Source organism: Bemisia tabaci, chromosome 4, assembly GCF_918797505.1.
Source record: "Bemisia tabaci chromosome 4, PGI_BMITA_v3".
NCBI lineage: Eukaryota > Metazoa > Arthropoda > Insecta > Hemiptera > Aleyrodidae > Bemisia > Bemisia tabaci.
In genome coordinates, this window is record NC_092796.1 from 54,088,011 (window position 1) to 54,111,029 (window position 23,019).

The following is a 23,019-nucleotide window of genomic DNA, read 5'->3' on the forward strand; positions in this document are numbered from 1 at the left end:
ATTCTTATGCATCTCCAAAAAGGTAAAGAATATGGGGAATTCGCACAATCCTATCGCTGCCTTTGAAATCTACACGCTAAATCATTAAAAATCTGAAGAAAACACCCAAGAAATGTTTCGTTCAATACACTGGCCTCTTATAATATAGACGTGAATCAATATTTATCGATCTTCATTTCAGCATTGAAAAATATGAAAAATCAAACGCAACAGTTTGGCCTTCACCCATGGTGCTTTTTATAAGAAAATCCTTTAAAAAAATGCAATTTGCAAGACGTGTCCGCGAAGATGATTTTTCATTTCTCTTTATTTATTTTTTTTTTTCTTCTTTTTTTGCACGAGGATAGTGGTGTATGGTGTTGCCTGCTAGTGTGCGCCGCCATTTGGATTTTGTATCAAGTTTTCGAGTTGTGGCTTGTTTTCTCAATCGGGCCAACTCAGATCGTCGTAGACAACCCTCGTTACCCACTGGCAAAGATTGATTTCCCGGCTGTCACAATTTGTCCCATCAACAAAGTCATGTACTCCAAGGTCCTTGCGCACATGGATACGTAAGATCCTTACAGAGAAAAATACAAAATTCGTCGAATAGTCGTCGCACAAAGGATCAAGCCGATAGGAGAGACTGGAAAAAATTTGGAAACTTTAAAAGCTCATATATCTCCGTTCACACAAATTGTTAAGGTTCTAAAAGTGGATCCATTGGTTTTCTCGAAAAATTCTTTTCTAGAAACATCCCTTAAAGTTTAAATTGTGACGAAATAAACATCAAAATTTGCAGTTTTAGTCAAAAATTTCATGTCCGATCTCTGTAATTGACTCCATCCTCTGTGCGTCGCTTGCTTACAGAAAATCACGATTTAATTTCCAGTATAACTGGATTGCATTTTGCAAAAAGGAACCACCAGCATTGCAATGTTGCTAAGATTGTGCAACTTCTTTTGCCTTGGAGGAAAAACCCGATTTTCCATTAATAGTTTCTATTTTACTCGCTAAAAACTGTAAATTTAAGACAAAAATTACCATCTAAATTTCATAGTTTTTCACGATTTCCGCAATTTTATTGCAAAAGATGAAATTGCACAATCTTAGCATCATTGCAATGCTGAGGGTTCCTTTTTGCAAAATGCAATCCAACTTATATGACTTGTATACCGTCACCTTCCGGCCAAAGTATCACAAGCGTCACGCGACGCGACGTTTCAAAATTTCTGCCGCCATTTTTTTTTTTTACAGAGAAATTGTTGGTTGAATCTATTTGAAAATTTCACTGAATTTTATGAGCAGCAGAAAGAAAATTCAGTGAATTTTTCGGACAGCTTCGTTGAACAATTTCTCTGTGAAAAAATAAAATGGCGGCGGAAATTTTGAGACGTCGCATGCCGCTTGTGATATATTGGCCGGAAGGTAACGATACGTGATGGGGTCTTAGGCAAACGGTTCTTTGAGGTGGAATGACAACAAAACTATCCCTTAGCTTTCAGGAATTACTTTTGGAAAGAGTTCCAAAAATTCCAAGAATTCACTCTTCGATAGCCAGCTATGGAAACGTTTTAGTTCAAAAGCTCATGATTTTGCTTTTAAAGCAAATTATGACTTGAAATTTAAATAAAATGTTTTTGAGAGTTTTAGAAAGTGTTCAGCACCGAAAACAATCCACGATCAGCACACCATTGAATAGTTTGAGTTTCCATCTTAATTATAATTGCCCATAACTATGTCTCAAAATGGTGATAAATTCAGAAAATTATACGGATCTCCTATCATATGACGTACATAAATAAATGCTGATATTTTTTGATAATATGATTCGTCTCATTTCTTGCTACAATTTCAGTTGCTTTTTTCTCGGTATTCCTATTTTTAAAATTTTGTTAAGACAGGAAATATGTTCCCATCGCAGGTACTCTACCTTTTGCATTGTGTATTCAAGCACTTATAACAGATATGTCACCAGATTTTGCCATCAGACGGAAACGAAATGAAGTATTCATTGTATATTTTCAGGATTTTTGACCGAAATGACCGAACCAACAGAGAAAACTTTATTCATTCAATGGTTGCCATGTCTTTGATGCGCTATCCATACTATGACAATCCGGCGAATTATTTACAGAACAAAACAGCATACATACTGAACAACAGTGAACTAGATAAGCTCATGCAAAAGGTGAATTCACTTTTATTCTTATTTCAGATTTTTGAACCGTTCTTTAATCGCATTTATGGTAAAGTCAGGCGAAAACTTTATGTCTTTCGGTGGAGGCCTAAAGTCAATACCCACATCGAAAAAACTAGGTTGGGGTTTAAAATATCGATTTTTAGTGATCGACGCTGAAACATTTTGATTGTTACATTATTAGCCACACAGCACTATACTTTGTGGCTAAATGCAACAATTTTTGTTGCGTGGCGCCACGAGGCGTGGCTAAATAAACAGATACCCATCGGGGAATAATATACTATATTAATAATGTTCTGGGCGGTTGAGCTAAAACGTTCCTGATACTGGTAAATCAAAACAATTCCGAACTCCAACTTCGAATTCCCCTTTTCTCGTCATCAAACTTTAATTTGCTCTCCATACTGGAATAAAAACATGGCGGATTTCATTAGAAGTATTGTAAATTCTATCACACTGGAAAAAAAAAACACATTGGATCTAGAGTCCAGAACTCCAGGGTCATTCCATTGTAACGGGTGTGACAACAATTTAACTTTAAACAAGAATTTGAACTCTTTCTTGGGGTTTAATTAAAAAATGATCTGCAGCAGCAGAAAGAACTTTTTTTATAGATCATTTCAGTTTATCAGAAATTGTTTTTACTTTGTTCCATTCCTCAGAAAAAATTAAAAGGCATGCGTAACGGGTGTGACCGATTTTGGAAGTGAGTTTTTCCTCAGTGAGTGTAAAGTGGAAACTCAGCGAATTTCATGAATGTAAAAATCTGATTAAATTATATGATGAAGCCAAGGGTTTTTGCTTCAACTGCCGATGATCCGTTTTCGATTATCTGTTTTTCTTTCCTTGAAAAACGGGAAAGTTTGCGTAACGGGTGTGACGTAACGGGTGTGACAGATTGTCTCTCTGAGGTCCATCATTTCTGATAGAGTTTAAAAGTTAAAAAACTTACTTTTCTTCTCATACTCTTATTGTAGGCAATCCTAATCAGTAAATCAATCAACAGTTTGACGCATTTTAATGTAGAACAAGCCAAAACTACAGTTTGCTACACGGTGTCCCAGACCTACCGTTTGCGTCACGGGTGTGACGTAACGGGTGTGACGTAACGGGTGTGACACATTGTCTCTCTGAGGTCCATCATTTTTGAGAGAGTTTAAAAGTTAAAAAACTTACTTTTCTTCTCATACTCGTATTGTAGGCAATCCTAAGCAGTAAATCAATCTGCAATATGACGCATTTTAATGTAGAACATGCCAAAACTACATTTTTCTAGAGGGTGGCCCAGACTTACCGTCCCAGGGCTTTTCTTCGGGTAGCCCAGGATTCCCCTTTCGTCCCCGCGGTCCTAGACCTCGCATGGCCCAAATTAACCACAAAAAAACCCTGGCACGGTAGGTCTGGGCCTATAGTAAAGTGAAAATATTTCAATCAAATCGGAGAGAGTTCAACGAGTTCTATTTGAAGTCCTTTTGAGATAAGGTGTATTCACTTTAAATACTGAAATATGGCAAATAAGTAGGCTATCTCTCTCTTATTAGATGTATACATAACCTCTAATTATGCATATGAGTGTATTTCTTGTGATAACCGTAGAAAAAATGGTGAGAAGTGAGGGAACATCTGCATAATTGAAGCCTCTTCTCATTGGTCACACCCGTAACGTGTCACACCCGTTACGCATTTTTGCCCATCAATTGTTGAGATAAAAATTCGGAAAAAATACTCCAAAGCTGTACTTGACTTGAAGACGTACGGAAAAAATTGGCATCTCAAAATGACATGAATTAAAATAGTTACATTAAAAAACCCATGTTTTGCGTAACGGGTGTGACAGTCAGTACACTAAGTTTTAAAAGTTACATATAATATACAGTAATTACTTTTAAAAATTGAAACTTTGCAGGAGCACATTGAATCAGTTTCTTGACAACTCCCAGCATAACCTGAAACTTGGTTTTGGCGGGAACACCAGAAAACATTGCTACCAAACTGTCACTCTTTTTACAGTAGGATAAAGCTGAGCAACGGGGTTACAAAACACGTAAAAATTGCGAGAAAAAAAAACAAAACGGAGGTAAACCACATATATTCCTAAAAACTAGGAGTATTAAGGAGTCCAAAAATAAATATCGTTGGGTCATTTGGAGGGGGAAAAAAAAATACCCCCCGGACTACCTAGGCGTGGAATGACCCTCCAGGCTCTTGAAAACATTGACAAGAAAAAACACTCTTGATTCAATCAGATTTAAGCCTAAATCAAAAGGAAATCCGCTCAAATTAAGAGGCTTGGTTCTTGATTTAAGCAAAAATCCGATTGAATCAAGAGTATTTTTCCTTGTCGATGTTTTTAAGAGTCTGGACTCTAGATTCAATGTGTTTTTTTCCAGTGAGACTGGAATAAAAACATGGCGAATTTCATCAGAAAGTACATATAGTAAATTCTATCACGAGTCTACTTGATTTTTGACACAGCGATGCTGTGTTGGTCTGGGGGGTGCTGATATGTTTTCGGGGCCCCTTCCTCACGGTTGGGGCTCCCCTACGTTCATTTTAGGTCGGGCCCACGCTGGAGGAAGTGTTCGCAGGATGTTTTTGGCGTGGAACACCTCATCCCTGCACCGATCTAATTCGACCTCAACGGACTGAAGAGGGATACTGCTACTCGTTCAACAGCAAGACTGCAGAAAGAGAGAGCAACGCGTGAGTCAGCTTTTAGATTCATTTTATAAACGAGGTACGAAATTTTGGAATCCTATACAAATGATGTCAATCGCTTCTATATCAAGCAAAAATAGAACATTGCTCCGTCGAACCTCTATTCACAGGTTGGGATTTTTTCGCAGCTATTTTTACGATGGGAAGCTGGGGCTCCAAAACTTTTAAAAGCCGTGGGAAGCGTTAACTAAACAGAATCCGGGAGTTTGATGCTTTTCGCAAGTTTAGACTTTTGAATATCTTGTTATTTTAATTTCGTTTTACTCTTTTGAGTATCTCGAATATCTCGAAAAAAGAAATCAGGGCCCTTGATGAACTCTAAAATTAGGGCAAAAAGTATCTGAACACCCTTTTTTTACGATTAAGCACGAGTACCTACTCTTCATAAAGATATCGTTCCAATACACTCACTTCTCACATTTTAAAAGAGACATGCAGAGATGAAAAAAAGAAGAGTGAGAAGATTGTGATACTCTCTAAGGAATTATGTTTGAACATTGATTTAATTTAATTTTCAAATTAAAAGAAGAAATCGCCCCCATCAAACCACAAATCACGAAAAACAGCCCCCAAATCGGAACGAGAGATGCGAACCGGACAAATCCAAGGATGATGACCCTTCTTACCCAGTGATGCCACTTTTTCGTCTCAGGGTGTGGTTTTGCCTATCCGTCGAGATGAAGGGAACCTGCTTATTGTTATTAAACGGCAGATGCCAAAATGCTTCCTGCATTACAATAGTCGCTTCCCTGAGATTGACCCGTTTTCCCCTTACTTCATGTAACGAAAAAGAGGGAGGAAAGTCCCGGAAAAGATAAAGAGGTATCTACGCAAATATTGCAAAACCTCGTGTAATCTTTCGCCAAGATTGGAGACAGGACAATGAACAAAGGAAAGTTTAGTTTTCAATTTTATTTTTCAGTAGAATCTTAAATTTACAAGTTTGTACAAAACAACCGGTGCAGTTCTTACAGTACAAGGCCATCGAACCGAATCGTAATTTACTTTGAAGCACACAAGACGAGTGCTTTTACGGGATGAATGAAGATTTTGTTCTACCATTCCACTCGATTGGAGGTTTTACCAAGCCCCGTTTATTGCAATCCATCTGGATCCAAAAAAATAAGGAAAGGATATTAAACCGCTGTCTCATAGACTTCTCAGGAACTCTATTATAGATTTGCGTTTGCGAATTCGGGGTCTTTGGCGATGTACGTTTGATTTTTTGCTACAGCTGCTAGGATTCTGATATTCTTAGTCTTAACGGCACATCAAGCTACAGCTTTCTTTTGAATCTTACACGCATAACAGAGAATTTTAGTGATTACCAGATTTCTGATGATACATGATCCATAGAAAATCTAATAACCAATACTAGATTTCTGTCTGTGTAAATCATGCTTCTGATCGCGTTTACCAATTAGCAGGAAGATAAGCCTTGTCAAAAATCTAGCGCTGGTTACTAGAATATTCCTGGAGATCATAATAGGTAAAGAGGAATGTAGAAGTCACTAAGTTATTTTTTCCCCGCGTATTTCAAATTACGAAATAATTGAGACTAAGTAAAGATAGGATAAAATAACTACACTGCAAATCAGTTTTCATTTTACAAATACATAATAATAAATTAAATTAAGTATAAATAAATAGTGTTTCAATCGAAATCAAATACCTAAGTTTAGTATGTTTCATGTGATGTCTGTTTTACTTCATAATGCGTTTTGGCAAATGGGATGCTTTTCGCAAAAGTATATCTTTCACCACAACTGGAAATACTAAAAACAGAATACACAGGGTAGGTCGAAACAGTACCATCATATTCACAAATGAGAGGAAATTGAACTTTAGAGTGGAAAACAACGTAAGTACCTATGCGCATCTCTTTTTCGAACGGCAGTTTTCCTCATTTGTAATATTTCATACCGTGCTGTTACTCGTTACTAAACACATTACAAAATTATGGCTGTTTCATCGAATATCATCATCATTCTTTGAGTCTCAATGCAATTATCGACGATAGAAATCCTCAGCCTCCGCGATTCAAATAATCTCTGAACCTTTTGGGATCTAGTTTTCAACAATTGATTGGAATTATTGCAGTCTTGAGGAGGATACCAGGTCATGTAATTCTTGGTCACGAATTAACCTCGATTTCTTTTTCTGTCAGTCGTCTCAAACCTGAAAAAAATATTTAAAACACCATGAAAACGTATTTGAGAACATTAAAATCATAGTTAGGAGAGGAATATCTGTTTCTGTATGGTTTTAAACGATAAAATGAACTAATGAGCCATTTTAAGCTTTAACAAGGAAACGATTACCCAATGAAGCCATCGCAAGGCAACAGTTTTCTTCAAAGGTCATTTACTAGAAAATGAAGTTTCAAAATGAACCGACGATGAAGATTTGCTGATTTCATCGGTAGTGAAATTTATCTAAGTAGCAGAAATGTGAAGTACGAGGTCTGTTAGATTAGAAACCGGATTTTGGTCATAACTAGCCCACTATACGTCCGAATTAGGTTTTTTTGAGCTTTCCTGATTGCTGGAAATATACTTAAGAACGCTACGTTCACAGATTTTGTTTATTTTGATCAGAGTCTATTCTGTGTCATCTTGAATACGAGTAAGTCAGGTGCGTTGTGCGATTTTCAGCATGCGATCACTGATAGAGCAAAGACTCAACATTTAATTTTGTTTTAAACTCGGTATACCTTGTACCGAAACTTTTGGTATGCTAAGTAAAGTTTACCAAGATCATTGTATGAGATGTTCCCACTGTTTTGAGTGGGTTAAACGATTCGAAACTGGTCAGGAGTTCGTCGAAGATTCCTTCGCACGAAAAAGTGCTCGAAAATGGTCGTTTCGAGCTTGTTGAACAGAGTAATATTTCTAAAGGCTCTGTACATTCAATTTTGATAGAATATGTAGAAACGCATCGAGTTTCAGGTACTTTTGCCCCTTGATTGTTGTCCGTTGAACGAAAATCCAACCAAATGTCAATTTCCCTTTAGCTGCTTGAACGTTCTAACAATGATCCTACATTTTTGGATAGGATAATTTTCGGTGACAATACTTTAGTGTACGGCTACGGTATGGAGACGAAACTCCAATCGTTCTTGTGGGTTGAAAAATGTAGTGCAAGACCGAAAAAAGAGAGACAAGTTCGGTCAAACATAAAAATCGCAAAACAATCTTGAGGTTGCCTTACTTCAAGCCACATACCAACGAAGCTAATTATGATTTTTCAAATTTGTGAACGTAACGTTCTTAAATATATTTTCAGCTATCAGAATAGCTCAAGAAAACGTAATTTGGACGCATTGTGGGCTAGTTATGACCAAAATCCGGTTTCTGATCTAACAGACCTCGTATTCATTAAAACACTCTCATTCAAGGTGTCACTGCGGTAATGTGACTCATTTCATCCTCTCTTAAGTGTTTTCTACAACGTCTCATCGCTAAGTATCCGCTTGGGAAAATAGAATTGCGACGTTTCCGTTTGTAGCAGGGGCTGATTTTGGAAATTTTGTGTTTGTCGGGCGGACATAGATTACTTACGTTGAATGGCGTAGTGTGGGTGGTTGGTCATGTCTCATCCCTACTTTGTCGTGCCTATGTCGGGTAAAATTGACGATAAGCTATCAGGAGCTCAAGGGGTGCCTCTAGCTTGTCATCAACTCCACCGACATCATAACCGACCAATTAACGTATGTCATCTATGTTCGCCCGACAAACACACAATTTCAATAATCGGCTCATGGGGAACATTTGCAAACATTGTGATGTGTTTTTCTCTTAATTTTCATTTAAATCATTACCTATGTAGTAACTAAAAACTATCTATTAATGGCCTCGAAACTTTCATCATTGCGTATTTAAAAACTTGAAAAAGAACGGCAAAAAAGGCACAGTGTTATGCATTTCTGAACTGAAAGCTGGTACACCGATAATGAGGAACAGGCAATCTAATTTGCATATTCTTCCTTTTCTCATATACTTCTCCACATATTTTCTTTGTCCTTTTCATCGTCTTCTGTTTTTTTTTTTTTTTTTTTTTTTTTTTTTTTTTTTTAAATCAAAAGAGTGAGAATGTACATGTCTTTGATGACCCTTTAGTTGTATATACCTACGCACAGTGCGTATTCGTTGCTATCAACTTTATGCCTACACCCTTTAATTTTCCTCGTCCTCTAATTTTCAAGGATTTCTATTCGTTTTTAGTATGAGACTTCTATGATAAAGCTCGCTATTTCGTTTTCTCCTCTAAAAATAAAACTAATCAATGGGCCAGGAACCCTTCATAGTGCTGTAATTTTACGTTACCCTTAATTTTGTCTTCACACGACATGAGGAATCTATTTGTGGCAGCAAAATCATGTGCGAGGGTCGCTCCAGAACCTCCGAACTCGGGAGGGAGAATTTTAGGCGATACTTCAGCGTGGAGGGAAGCATAATTTTTACCGTGGAGTCTTATCTGCAAAGAAATAATTTTCATATTTAAATGGGTGAAAATACACGTTTAATCATATTGAATTAATTAATGGTCACTTCATGAAAGTGAATAAAAAGAGGGAGCAGAGCAAACGCTTCCCACTTAGTTTTGCTCCTTTTGGTCAGAAATTGCTTTCTTTTGTGTGATAGATCTCGGTACATTACCCACTCTCATCCTTCACACACATCTGTGATTCGTGTATCAAAGGATAAGGCTTTCTTCTCTTTTTCTTCAAAAAGCAGAACATGCACAAAAACCTCTGTGAAGGAAAGGCATAATCTTGATGGGATAAGCTAAAGGCAATCATATTTCTTGTTTGCTTTGCTTCAACATTCCGTTTCAAAGGTCAATTAGTTTTTTATCAAAACATGTGACGACTTGCTCTTTGAATGTCCTTGAAGACTAACCTTCTTGGGGCTGAAGGAAATAAATAATTTAAAAAATCGAAGCTTATTGCTGATCGATTTCCTCGATGAAAGTTCCTTTGAGGGGTTTGAAGGACAAAGCGCATAAGTGCAGTTCTTTTAAACAAAATTGAGGTGTCACTGATTTCGAGTAAAACTAGTCTTAATGCGTATTTTGTGAAAAATTCGCTCCCAAATTCTAATTTTTTAGGCATTAAAAAGTTAGTTTGAACTTTCTTTCCGCCATAATGTAATTTCGAAATTTTAATCACGTATTTTTCGACATAGCAAAATCCGCATTTACCCGCCTTGTCCTCCATGCCACTCATTTGTAATTGGAAATTTGAAACGTAGCAAATCGTCTGCATCATATTCTTGGAGCTTGTTGTGTATAGGACTCTTTTTTTATGAAAATCGCACATGCAGTAATACTTCCATGTTTGAAAGACACTGTTTTAGCTGTACTGATTTTGAGCAAGAACAAAACAGAGCATTATCGGAAATCAGTGAGGAACTTCTGATTTTACGATCTACCTCACTTAGACTGGAAGCTCTAATTTTGTAGATCAAACTGTTTACATTCTGGCCTCTGACTAGATAAAAGTAATCAGGTGCGTAAGTCCAAAGTTTACTTTATCGAAAGGATGTCGCTTCTTCGTGAAAAATATGAGGGTCAGAACTAAAGACCATTGAAATTCTAATACTTCATCTTTTTCTTATTTTTCTCCATTAGATTTTATGTATAATATTCTTATAGACTGATTTTGTACCGACACCAGAAATTTTCATCGACTAAAACTGGAAATGTTTCTCAAGGTCAAAAAGTCATACGTTTTAAAGTTGTAAATCAAGCCACAATTTTGATTCGGACGGGCACGGTGGGTTGAAGAAAAAAAAACAGATGAAAAAAACTTACTTTTTTCCTTAGTTTCTCCTTTAAAAATGGACTAAACATGGCAAATAACGCGCTAAAGTGAAACGCTTGATTGATAATATGGATCTCTCGTAGGCGGAAAGGTATACACTCCTGTAAATCAGAATATCACGAACATGAAAGTCAGGTTTTAAGTAAATTAATGTTAAAATAGTAAGGAAGTATAGTAGTATAGGAATTAAAAATAAGTATGCCCTCTCTTACATCCCAAATTTTTTTCAATTTTATTACGTATTACCATCGTGAATTTCAATATTTTGTCTTTCCAAGGATCATCTGACGCTATTACTAGCGGATACGCAAGAAAATGTTCGATAAGTAATTGATTTATCTTGAAGTGACAATAACCAATAAACATGAAATGCCTCGTTCTCGTCAGAAATAATCATGAGGGTCTTAATTGTACGGTCATAATTTTACGTAATTTTTTACAACAACTTTTGATTCTGCCTTAAAAGATATTTTGACTCGAATTTTTCTTTTGAGGATTTTGAAAATGCCATCTTAAATAATTCAACATGATCCAACTGCGCACCGACTTTTGCTTATAGTCATTTAGTCCATTGAACGCAATGGGATGCGACGCGACACCTCAAATGATAGAGCCTGAATACAACTATTCGTGTTCGAGAGATGCCCATGTTGCATATACGAAAAATTGAAGGCGCCTTAGATTTTTAACTGACAATGCACGTACCTGAATGATATTGACGATGAGCCAAGCAACGGTAGGCGTGATTATACGGGCTTGCTGTAAAAGCGTGAAACCTGCCAGGTCAAGCACTAAAACTAGTCCAACGACTTGTAACTGAGGATCCTCCATTAGCAGTCGAAGGAGAGTTGTCGCATACTGGAAAACGTCTTCAATTTTGAACTTATCCACATTGATATGTCCTGAAACGAAATTGAAACTTTTTAAAATTGCAAGCGGGAATTTTATGAGGATGTCGGCTAGGATCTCTCTCGATGTTCACAAAATCCATCGAGAAGAGTGCGACATTTGAGAGGCTTAGAGGACAAGGCGCACAAGTGCAGTTTTTGATCCCTAATCATAGTTTTTAAGCATCAAAAATTTAGTTTGAACTTTCTCTCCGCCATAGAGATCCATGTAATTTTGAAACTACAAACAGGTATTTCTCGAAATAGCAAAAACTGCACTTATGCACCGTGTCCTCTAAGCCCCTCATTTGTGAATAGAGACTCAGAAGAGGCAAAGCATCAGGGAGCTTCACCCGAGTAGCGTGGTGCAATGAAATAAATAATGAAATAAAAATGTCATTTATTGCAGTAAAATTGCAATATTTTCGCAATGAAAATGCAATATTTCTACAAAATTTAATTAATCAAAGCCGATTTCAAACGAAGAACAAACGATACATTTCAATTAAAAGTGCTCCTTCAATCAGTAGATAGGTAACATACACAACACTCTGATGCTGTAGCACAAATAATTTCACCATGTAATTACAATGTATTGCAGTCTGTGATGATTGGGACTAGGGCAAATCCAGTTCTATTTGCAGCATTTATCGGAGTTTATGAAAGTTTTGCTCTCCAAAACTTTTGCTTCCGTAAATTCTAAATGAAATGGCGCCCTTGCGTGGTCTGATTTTATTTACTTAGCGGATAAGACAAAAAGCAATTTCGCAAATCTAAATAATGGAATCACATACTGAATGTATGATATGCACAGACAAGATTACTGGTATCTTGGCAATAGTGGAAGCTTTTACTTTCGGTACTACAACATCCAACTCTTGACCTACCTACTAAGTGGGTGGTTAACAACGGGTTGAGAATTTTGTTTTGCAAATAAATTGAAGTTTGGAGAACTTGTTCGGCTCATTACGACACCGGGAGCTCATCATTCACATAGTAGGTAAGATGACTGTTGCTTTTATATAATTGTGCACAAAGAGGTGTTGAATCCCCGAAAGTAAAAGCCTCCACGTGTCGCCAAGAGGCCAGTGGAGGGTCTCTTGTCTCCGATATTATGCTATGGTGCTTGCAGCTAGAGTTCTGGTGCTGCTCATGGTGTCATATTTTTTCAGAAACTTTTCCACTTTTGGAATTAATGAACTTACGTGGAAATCCAAGAACAACTTTTCTGCCTAAATAATCCGACTGAGGGCATACAACAAGCAAAGGTTTCTTGAGAAGGTAACATTTTTCTGAAGGAAGAAAGAAGTCAAAATGTACTGGATACGTCCGCTGAATATTGTAAAACTTTTTCACCTGCAAAAAGGAAAGAAAATTCAAACTTATTTTTAACTAATAATTTAATACTTATTAATTACTTAATTTAAACTATTATTTTCTCTCTATCAAGTTTTCATTTCCATGAAAGCTTCTTCGAGAGAAACAGTCATCTTTTTTTTTCTTTTTAATAAAAATGGTCTCGTGCTATTGTGAGAGGTTGTGCTCCAATAGAAAATGAAGAACTTCCAAAAACAATTTTTTTCCTTTTCCAGTTACGATGCTAGCTGGGGTGTGAAGAGGGGGGGGGTCCCTGCAATATTTTCCATTTACGTCATTTTAATTAAATCTGCGTGTTTGTAATACGTCGCACGAAGACCACATACGATCGTCCGCGATGAACTTACCCACAAATAGTGTAAGAAATAAAACGTGAGTTGATATTATCAGTCTCGTCATTTACCATTCACACGTGAGCTTCGACATTCAGTTTCATCGCATAGGTAAATGCAACTTTTCTAGGTTGCGATAAAGAGGAACACCTAGCTAATGGACTAGACCAAAAGACGTAGGAAAAAGACTGGGAAAGAGTGAAAAAATCTAGGACGAATATAAAAAGCCGGTTAAGAGCTGTTAGATAACAATGCACATCCCAGTTCAATTTCATTGAACGTATTAGTGCAAGTTCATAACCTGTCGATTGTGGTAATTTGTTGTGATAATCCAACCGCGTTGGGTCTCAGTGTTTTCATCGAGGCAGTATCTATCGCAAAGGCAAAAGTGACTGTGTCAATGACCGACATAACTGAGGAAAAAGGCGCTTGAATTGATAGTAATTTTAGAGAAATCATCTCACTACACTCTCTTTGGATGTTTCTTCACATTTTTATGTGCTTATCTACCTTAAATTATGCTATACTTCCGAAACATTATTTTTTCCGAATTAAGTCGAAAAGTAGGGAAGTGACGACTCTCAACTCTCAGGGTATCTTGCCTAGTCATTGTAACTAAGCCAATTTAATTCACCCGATCTTTGCGTGGAAACTTTGATTGAATATGAGGGTAGATCTATTCATGGAGCAGGACTGCTTTCTCGATAAAGAGAAAATTAAATTTAGAACACATTTCTTATTTTTTAGACATTTCCTTGAGCTTCGGAGTTGATTTTAGAGAAAACTAGTGGCACCGTCTCCTTCAAAAATTTTACATGTTCCGATCGAAAATCCGATCTGTTGGCACGATGATCATAACCTTTAAGGCCCTTTTTTTTGGATTAGTAAATTGTAATGTTGCGTTACTGTTATTTTTATACAATAAATAGTGCTCGACGATTATATGTTTTGCGTGAAATAAGTCAAACTTTACCGATTCGAAAGACTTCTCCACATTGTGTTTTTTGGTCCGTAGAAATGCAGATAGGAATACATCATCGATCCTCGCTCTGAGTTCGGGATGTTCTGAAAATAAATAATCAAACGTTACATCACTTGATTACACGTATGTGCCATTACTTTTCATTAAAAAAAAATCTGACTATTAATGAGATTTTATTATATTATTCAGAGGTACATCAGCATAGAGCGGAGCATTGGGAGTTTACGCCTCGCGGCATCGCGCCTTCACTTTTGCAAACGCAATACGGACATCCATTAAGCACAAATAGTTGTATCTCTGCGCCGTCGTCAACGCGTGACCTTTCCCCTGCCCTATTTATATGTTGTGTTTGTCCTGTTTGTTTTATTTGTGCTGGTTCTTCAAGGACTACTGCAGCAACACAGCCGAAATTAGGGAATGCGTAACAAGGTGGTGAAACGGTGCTGGGTCCACATCATTTCGCGGAGAAAACGAAGCAGGAAAGTTCAAAAATTTCAATTAGAGTAAAAAATGTTGAGCTCTGAAGAGCACCAGTAAAAGACTATGGGGAGAGTGTTCAGCTTAGTCTTGCACTGGTACTCTTTAGAGCTCAACATTTTTTACTCTAATTGAAATTTTTGAACTTTCTGGCATTGTTTTCTCCGCAAAATGGTGTGGACCCAGCACCGTTCGGACCATTTCTTAGTATTGTTTCTCATACTTACGCACAGTTTGGACTACGTAACCCGGCCTCGTTCAGAATCTATCGAAATTAATGTACTTGAGTATCGATCAATTCACCCTGACTATGAATTTTGCGAATAAAAAAAAAAAAAAAAAAAAAAAAAAAAAACAAAAAAAAAAAAAAAAAAAAAAAAAAAAAAAGGGCATCTAAGTGTTAAGAGTCTTTTCAACATTTGTTGAAAGCATTTTAAGGGATAAAAAACTTGAGCACCTAAATCTTTCGAGAAATTTTGTACTACACTTCCTTAGCTTAAACTTTACCTATCGTACATTTTTCTCAAAAAAATATCCAGAAAAGAGTTCAATAGAACTAGCAGGAGATAGTCAGAAAAGAATGACCTTAAAGCATAAGTCTTAACAGTGTTTTCAACGATTGTCTTCCTGAAATTGACGAGTTTCCTCAGAGGTTTTTCCTAACAGCCGCTACTAAGGGTAGCGTTCCGTTCATCGTCATGACGACACGCAAATAGAAATATCAGACATTTCACTGGAAAAAAAGTCTCTTGGATCTAGCTTCCAGGCTCTTAACTTAATTGACAAGAAACAATATTTCTTATTCTATCGAATTTTTGCTTGAATTCGAGAGCCAAGCCTCTTAATTTAAGCGGATTTACTTTTGACTCAAGCAAAAATTCGATTGAACCACGAGTAGGTATTTTTTCTTGTCAATTTTTTAAGAGTAAGGACTCTGGATCTAAGAGACTTATTTTTTTAACTTTTTCCTCGTTCTTGAAAATATTGGCACCAACCTAGAATCCTGTCACGCAGTGCGATTATGTTTCGGCTCAGCAATTGCGAGTCTTCGCCGAGTTCGATTTTGGCTCTTTTGCATGTCTCCGAGTTGATCATGTGCGGGTCGGATAACATTCTAATCAGAGGCTCGTCGTCTAATTCGATGACCATCTTTGGCTCGATTAAGGATTTCTCAATCTCGATACCCATTTTTAGATCTGCAACAAACACACATAAAATTTAGGTGATAATAATTTGGCTATCCGAATTCTGTCCTCATTCAGCATGGCAAATATGACGCCGAATGAGCCGCTTCTCAGTGAAAATTTCCAATTTTCAATGTTCATTAATAAATGTCTATTCCGATATTGTTTCAATAATACAAAGTGTTTCAATAATGAAAGGAAGGGTTGGATGATTTCTACACAGCTAGCCCAAATTTGTATTGTGCACAAACTAATTGGTACCTTGTTTATTATTATTATGTTCTCGTATCTCAATTCACAGTTCGAGACCGGTAGATATTTAGTCCTCCCCCGGCAATTCAATGCAAAGGAGAGTCCTTAAATTTAAAATTGAAGTTAAAAATTTAAAATTGGGATTAAAACTTTAAAATTGGAGTAAACAACTTAAAATATTATTATAAACTTATTATTATTATGATTGAGTGATTTGCTTACTTATTGGAATAATTTTACTCTAACTACTTTATGCTGCTCAAATGAGTTGGAGTATAGCTCCAATACATTTTCTGTACAGTACCAATAAGTTTAAGTACAAAATACGAATTTGGTTTAGCTGTGTCAAAATGAGCCAAGCCTTTTTTCCGTACAACTAAAAATGTAATTATCCCATTACCAAACTCAAACACCGAGTTCTTCAAAGAGAGCACGTAAATCTGGTCTACATTGTCGAGAATTAATCATACAGCTTCGGAGCTTTTTTACCTCCGTCTCGCAGCCATTAATTGTGAGGGGGACGGGGGCCCCGAATTGATTGTTTGTGAGTGTGTGTGTGTGGAAATACCCTCACGAAGGCCCTGATCATTTACGCAACTCCCAGTGTGTAGCGACTACCGAAGCATAGGCTCAGGGTCGAAGGGCGTGGTGAATTAATTGAAAAACGGAGAGGTTAGCGGAACGGGAAAGCTCAAACCGCGGACCGGCGCAAACCGCAAGGGGAACGCTTTGGTTGCTTCCTTGTGGCAGTCGGTTACGAAAAAGAGTCGAATGACACAAGACCCTTCCCACCTCAGATTTGAGTAGGTATTCGGTGCCCAACCGTTTACTTTGCAATTACTTATACATGAGTTCCGAATATATTTATTTATTTATTTCTTTATTTTTTTATTTTATTTTATAAGGTACAACAAACAACAAACAGTATTAACCGTTTATACGTTATTGATAAAATAAGAGTGATTAAAAATATGAGCTGGGGAGTCGGTGGACTCTAACTTAACTAAGCTTACAAATAGTTACTATTTACAAACATTATACTAATCCAAATATGGACCATTACTTCTTTATGCACAAATCAAAATAATTCTTTCTAGGTCTCGATATGATACACGATCACATTTCGAACCAATTCTGATCTAAGTAGACTGTTAATGACTGATGGTCACCATGCAACACTCCGCTTTGATCAAAATTTGATGGCACGTCCAATTTTGATCAGAATGGAGTGTCGCCATCCATCATTTCCTGCCGCACGAAACATTTCTGCCAAGTTTTCATTTTATAAAAGAGCGAAGCAAGGATTTTAAGACTAACGACTCCCGACACTTTGATGGTAAATCGGTTCGGGAATTTGATCGTGTATCGCGAAAGGTGCAAGACTATGAATCATATTGCATCGAAGATAGATCTTTGGTGGATAATACACAATTTCTAATTATTGAAGCAGGCAGCCGACATAATTCTGTCTGCTTTGCCACCTTGAGGTTAATGATAGGCCTCTATTTAGTCTTCCCCCTCTTCCCCTCTTCCTCTTATCCACAGAAACGGGTCTGTTACGCGTAAAAGATATTGCAAACTGCATACATTTTCTAAAAGGCAAATTCGCTCGAAAGCCACGTTGGATATGTCAAAAAAGTCTGATATCTACTCCTTAGCGGGCAATCCGCGTGGTTTGTAACACGTTTTTTTTTTTTCAAATTTACCGCGTATGCGGGCAGTTTTTCTTGGTGCCCGGCAGTCAGATTTTCCCGGTGAGAGACCGTACCTAGATAAATAAACAATCTCGCGAACTATCATAAACTCTCCTTGCGAGAGATTTCAATTGGTTCAAATCTTTTGTTTCAACAAAATAAAGGAAGCAAAAGAAAAACAACACTCGAAAACCATTAAATTAATACAATAGAAAAAGTTAGTGAGATCATTTGTTTACTTAGGGTAGTTTTTATTACCTCTCTGCCTGTGCAAACCTGGTCGGCGGTGATTGCGAGAAACTGTCCGGAGACGCGGGAAAATCGAAAAATCGTGTCACAAACTACGCAGATTGCGATCTGAGAAATGGATTTCAGACCTTTTTAACGTGCTTAACGTGATTTTTTGTGCGATTTTAACCCGTAAATCGTATGTTTATTTGGCTTTCTCTTGCTTGCAATGGGCCCACTGGCACGCTTACACCTTTATTCGGTCATGAAGTGATTAGCATAAATCTTACGGTGCTTCAGCCGCACCATCAAGATCCTACAGTCCCTTCAGAACCTTTCAACCGTTGGAGCATCCTTAGGGATCCACCGATTTCCGCAACATTGGTCCTGCAGAACCCTCCACTTCAAAACCGGGTAGATTCGCGGATCTGGAGATCTGGACAAACGGATGGGAAAATCCACTTTACAAGTTTCAGACGGCATCATTGTGACGACAGGCTTCGCGCTCCAATAAGGCGGATTTTCGAGTGTTACCGTCGAAGCCACTTAGAATGAGTTTAGGATACCCGAAACGTCAGATCAGCTTTCAGAGAGGCTCCTCGTAAATCCTCTCGCTCGGGACGGGTGTTGACATAGACTAGGCAACAGCGAAAAGGATGGCACTAGCGGAGAACCCAGGGATTCCTGACCTCACATTTCCCTTTTTAGACTTAAAGTCTCGTGCGGTGCGCGATGCGAGAGTGGGGCCAGTCGTCTAGAAAATTGGCTTTTGGATCCTCGGATACCCTTCTTCAAGGTCCTCGCCCCGCACCTTTGTCGAGTGCGCTGAGAAGTTGCCGGGAAATTTCAACATTTCAAACCAAAATTTTTCGCTCTCGGTCACGTCTGACGAAGTTTCGTAGAGTTTGACGATTTGACAAGAAAAACGGCCACTAAACAATAAACGAATTTTGACTGCAAATCAATTATTCTGGAGGAAAATAACGCGTAGAACACGATGCGCACTTTAAAAACGCGAAGAAGTAACTCGGAAACCGAGGAATAAGCAATTCAAAATGCCCACCTTTCCCGCAAATTTAATGTGCTGGTTACACGCTCAAATTCCCATCAATTTCCGATCAAATGGTGACTGGTGCGCACCATCTACCATCAAATTTCTGCGGCCTGCAAAAATGTGATGGTGGATGATGGAACTATGGGGCTCATCCTTCATCTGATTTCCACACAACCGTGCTTATTTCATGCTTATTTCAATCAACACGCTGTTTCAATTAATTTTACTCATCAATCTAGATAACTCTCGACCGCCATCTCGGTCATCATTTTAATCGGAATTTGACGGAAATTTGAGCGTGTAACCAGGCCATAAAACGCCCCGGTTTTGCACAGAACCGAATGATGTCATCCGGCACCAATCAGAAAAGAGCACGGGTTTCTACGACCTCCGTCGAATGTCTTCCTACTTCTCGTATGTGACAAAAATAGGGGAGTCGGAACTATATCTTCAGAAACAAAGAATCGAATCTCATTCATTTTATCCGTAGTAAACAAGCAACAATTTCAAAATGAAATACGTTTTTAATTCCTTTCCGGCGCGTTTGAAATTCCCTCAAGAGTTAGGACTTTTTAGAAGCGGGCTTGTCCAGGAATTTTGCTCCGAAAATAGGTAATAAATCACCATGTAATTGACTCACCTGGTACTTTCAGAATATTAAATAAGAACACAAGGATTAGTGGCCCATTATGGTCAATTTTTTGACTGAAATTAAAGCATTTTTTTTTAAATAACTCGGGCAATGCGTTAAAGAGAGTATTGGCAACTAGGTAATGAATCGCAGCTTGAAAGTTTTCCTACCTCCTCTCATTCGCAGATTTCTTGAATACGCTCACCTCACCACCTCGTTTTTTTCTTAAATATGAAAAAAGTCTCCTTGCTATAATGTATGTGTGTTTTTGTCGTCTAAACTTTAGTCTATTTTTATTGAGATAAACCAAAACCAGGTACGTGGATCGGCACGTGAAGCCGGCACCGCTAATGAGATTGAATGGAATGAAAATCGCGTCTTATCAGACCTTAAGTTCAATCGGAGGGAAACGACGCGATCCTTGCAAAGCTGAGAGAGGCGCCTCGCCTAACGACCTCAATTTGCCAAAACCTACCGCGTAATGAGAGTCGTCTTTGATAAGTTTTGAGCCCGGGAACAATACCTGGTATTCTGCCGGCTCGAAATATGGAGCGGAGAATATTGCGGCGCAAGAGAGCGGGTAAGAAATTCGGAAGCATTGGTACGGCTAAAGACTGCACTTAGTGTAAAGTTGAACCTCGACGTATGGTGGAAAATGCTGATTACTACACGGAGAAAAAAACTTCTTGCGTGGGACCCGAAGTTTAGGTCATATGGATCTCTGGAGTTTTCGGATTGAGCATCTGAACACTCAAGGTCCAGCTGCTGAGGTTTGGGTCACACATCTGAAACTTTAGTTTCTTACATCTGAAGTACTTCGGTTTCATATCCGAAAAAACTTTGGTTCTCACATCCGAAAAACTTCGCTTCTCACATCTGAAGTACTTCAGATGTAAGAACTGAAGTTTCAGATGTGTGATCCGAACCTCAGCAGCTGCATCTAAAGTGTTCAGATACTCAATCCGAAAAACTTCAGAGATCCATATGACCTAAACTTCGGGTCCCACGCACGAGGTTTTTTTCTCCGTGTATACAAAATAATGTGAGGCATATTTTAATCGCAAGCAAAAAAGACTGGGTGAGGCTGGTAACACCCATTAAACACAATTTATAGTGTTCTTACAGAGCACACGAGACTAAATAAAAAGCTGATAATTCGGCAGGCGTACGACACACCAGGCTCTACAACTGAGTACCTTCATTGAATCGGTTCTTGTTCGTCGGGCATAAAACTTAAGCCCGTTCAACAGAAACCGATTTAATTAGGAATGAACTGAGAAGTATTTACCTCTTTACTAAGATTTATCAATGTAATACATGTTTTGGGTGACTTCCATGTCTTGATTTTGTCTGCTCTGAAGGATCTCCGAGGGTTGACCGGACGACTTCTCGTTTTTCTTGGAGGTGTCGTGTGGACCCTGCGACTCCGAGAAGTGTCCTAATGAACAGACAACTTAGTCTACGAGATGCCTGCGACAAGCTCTTATTACTACGTTTGTTAATCAGCTATTTCCACTATATGACATGTTAAGTTCAAGCCTATATCAAGTACAGTGCCCATTGTTCAGTCGCACCAAACTACCGCATCGCTTACCTCATTGCAAGGGGGCGCACAGTTATTCGAGTCAATTGAAGAGCTCGGACATGAAATTTTTGACTAGAAACTGCAAATTTTGTTACTTATTTCATATTATAATAAATTTCAAGGGGTAATTGAGGAAGAAAATTTTACGAGGAAACCTATGAAGCCACTTGTAGAACCTTAAAGTTGTTTATAAACGGAGTTATAAAGCTTTTAAAGTTTCCGAATTATGTCCAACCTCTCCTATTGATTCGATCCGCGTGGGGCGGTAAGACACCGAAAGGAAACAGAATGATTGAAAATGCATGTTGATCGTGTTGAATTCTTCATAATATTTATGTGTATTTTCTTCAAATACGAGGACACTATCGAAAATATCTGCTCTCTCTCAAAATGAATTGCACAAATGCGATTGGAAATGATATCCTTTACCGAGTTCGCGTCATTCTTTTTCACTTCATACTTAAATTTTCATCTTGCATTCACTTTGTTCAAATAGCAAAGTTTAAATGAGAATCATATGGGAAATATAATTAACTTAATCACCGTCAACAATTCAACATTACTCGAGACCACATTTCAACACTGATATAGACAATAACTCTACGATGTTAGAGCTCATAAATTTCAAAAATTTTCCCATTCAATTTCTCGAGGAAGGCAACACCGTCGTGAATGAAAAGATAACCCTTTCCGCATCGTTCGGGTATTTGATTTCTAGCTACTACACTTTTAACAACGTAATATCTTGAAAGATGTGTACCCACCACCTTCCGCGAAGTTAACAGTCCTTCAGTCCGTCAGTCCTTTCTCGTCAAGTTAACTTAACAATTTTAGGTTTGTTTAAAAAAGACACCCCCCTCTTCTTACAGAATCATATTTCGCACTCCGGACCACCATCCGACCGAAAATGAAAGTTGCGCTTCATGAGAAGTTCGCAACAAGTTGAAGAGGGGAGGGAGGTGGAAAATGAGCTGAAAAAAGTAAAGAGGAAAATGAAAGTACGGATGCCGGATCCGATTCCCGGGAATTGTGAAACTCGGGAGTACAAGAAAAGAGACTTACCAAGTTGCGGAAGTAAATTGAGATCTCAAGAGGTTCAGTGGATTCAATTCAAAGCGGAGAGAAGTAAGTCCATCACCATGTCTGGATTCGTTCACCTAGTGACGACGAGTAGCCAATTACAACCGATAGGAGCGACTCGACACGGCCTGCCCGAAGCGATAGTGGCACGACTTTGATACCACTCAGCCAACTGGGAAACCAGTGAAAGCGCGATCGGTTATCGACTTTGATCGCCGCCGGGCGCCGAGGAAGAAAAACCTCAACAATTAAAGTGCGAGGTTGCTACCGCGAAACTGAAACTCTAAGCTCTGTGGATCAAGGTTAGTTTCCGGTTCCACGCACATGTCAAAGTTAACGTGCTGCTGAGAAGCAATCGCGACCGTTTCAAAAGGTTTATGGAAATTCGCCGGGCGAGTCAACTATATCACGCACACGGAACAAGTGGATTGCTAATTTAACAGTTAATTGGACGTATTTCTATCAAACGGAACTATGTGCATTAAGACATGAGCCCCAAGACCCGTAAGAATACATGCATCACAAGCCTCAC

General features: G+C 38.2%; 2 protein-coding genes across 2 annotated transcripts in view; one reads left to right on the forward strand and one right to left on the reverse strand.

Annotated features, from left to right (window-relative positions):
* Positions 1 to 4,743: 4,743 nt before the first annotated feature.
* LOC109034086 (pickpocket protein 11) overlaps positions 4,744 to 23,019 on the forward strand; it is a 68,358-nt gene continuing 50,082 nt past the window's right edge. Inside the window, exon 1 of the mRNA XM_072300074.1 lies at positions 4,744 to 4,885. The gene's annotated coding sequence lies outside the window, so the exon portion shown is untranslated. The remainder of the gene's footprint in view (positions 4,886 to 23,019) is intronic.
* On the reverse strand, positions 5,808 to 22,663 carry LOC109034169 (clavesin-2). Its single transcript, XM_019047171.2, has 8 exons — positions 22,470 to 22,663; positions 15,775 to 15,975; positions 14,294 to 14,385; positions 12,817 to 12,967; positions 11,430 to 11,626; positions 10,715 to 10,825; positions 9,226 to 9,376; positions 5,808 to 7,078 (listed from the first exon to the last, which is right to left on the reverse strand). The coding sequence occupies exons 2-8, from the start codon at positions 15,965 to 15,967 to the stop codon at positions 7,035 to 7,037; spliced, it is 939 nt and encodes a 312-aa protein (XP_018902716.2). The 5' UTR covers positions 15,968 to 15,975; positions 22,470 to 22,663; the 3' UTR covers positions 5,808 to 7,034.

Excerpts from the sequence above, each read along its gene's own strand:
- LOC109034169 (XM_019047171.2), bottom strand. The coding sequence starts at position 15,967 with ATGGGTATCGAGATTGAGAAATCCTTAATCGAGCCAAAGATGGTCATC. Across the intron at positions 10,826-11,429 it reads TCATCGTCAATATCATTCAG|GAGTGTATACCTTTCCGCCT; the intron begins GTACGTGCATTG and ends TCTGATTTACAG. Across the intron at positions 7,079-9,225 it reads GTGTGAAGACAAAATTAAGG|GTTTGAGACGACTGACAGAA; the intron begins GTAACGTAAAAT and ends TATTTTTTTCAG.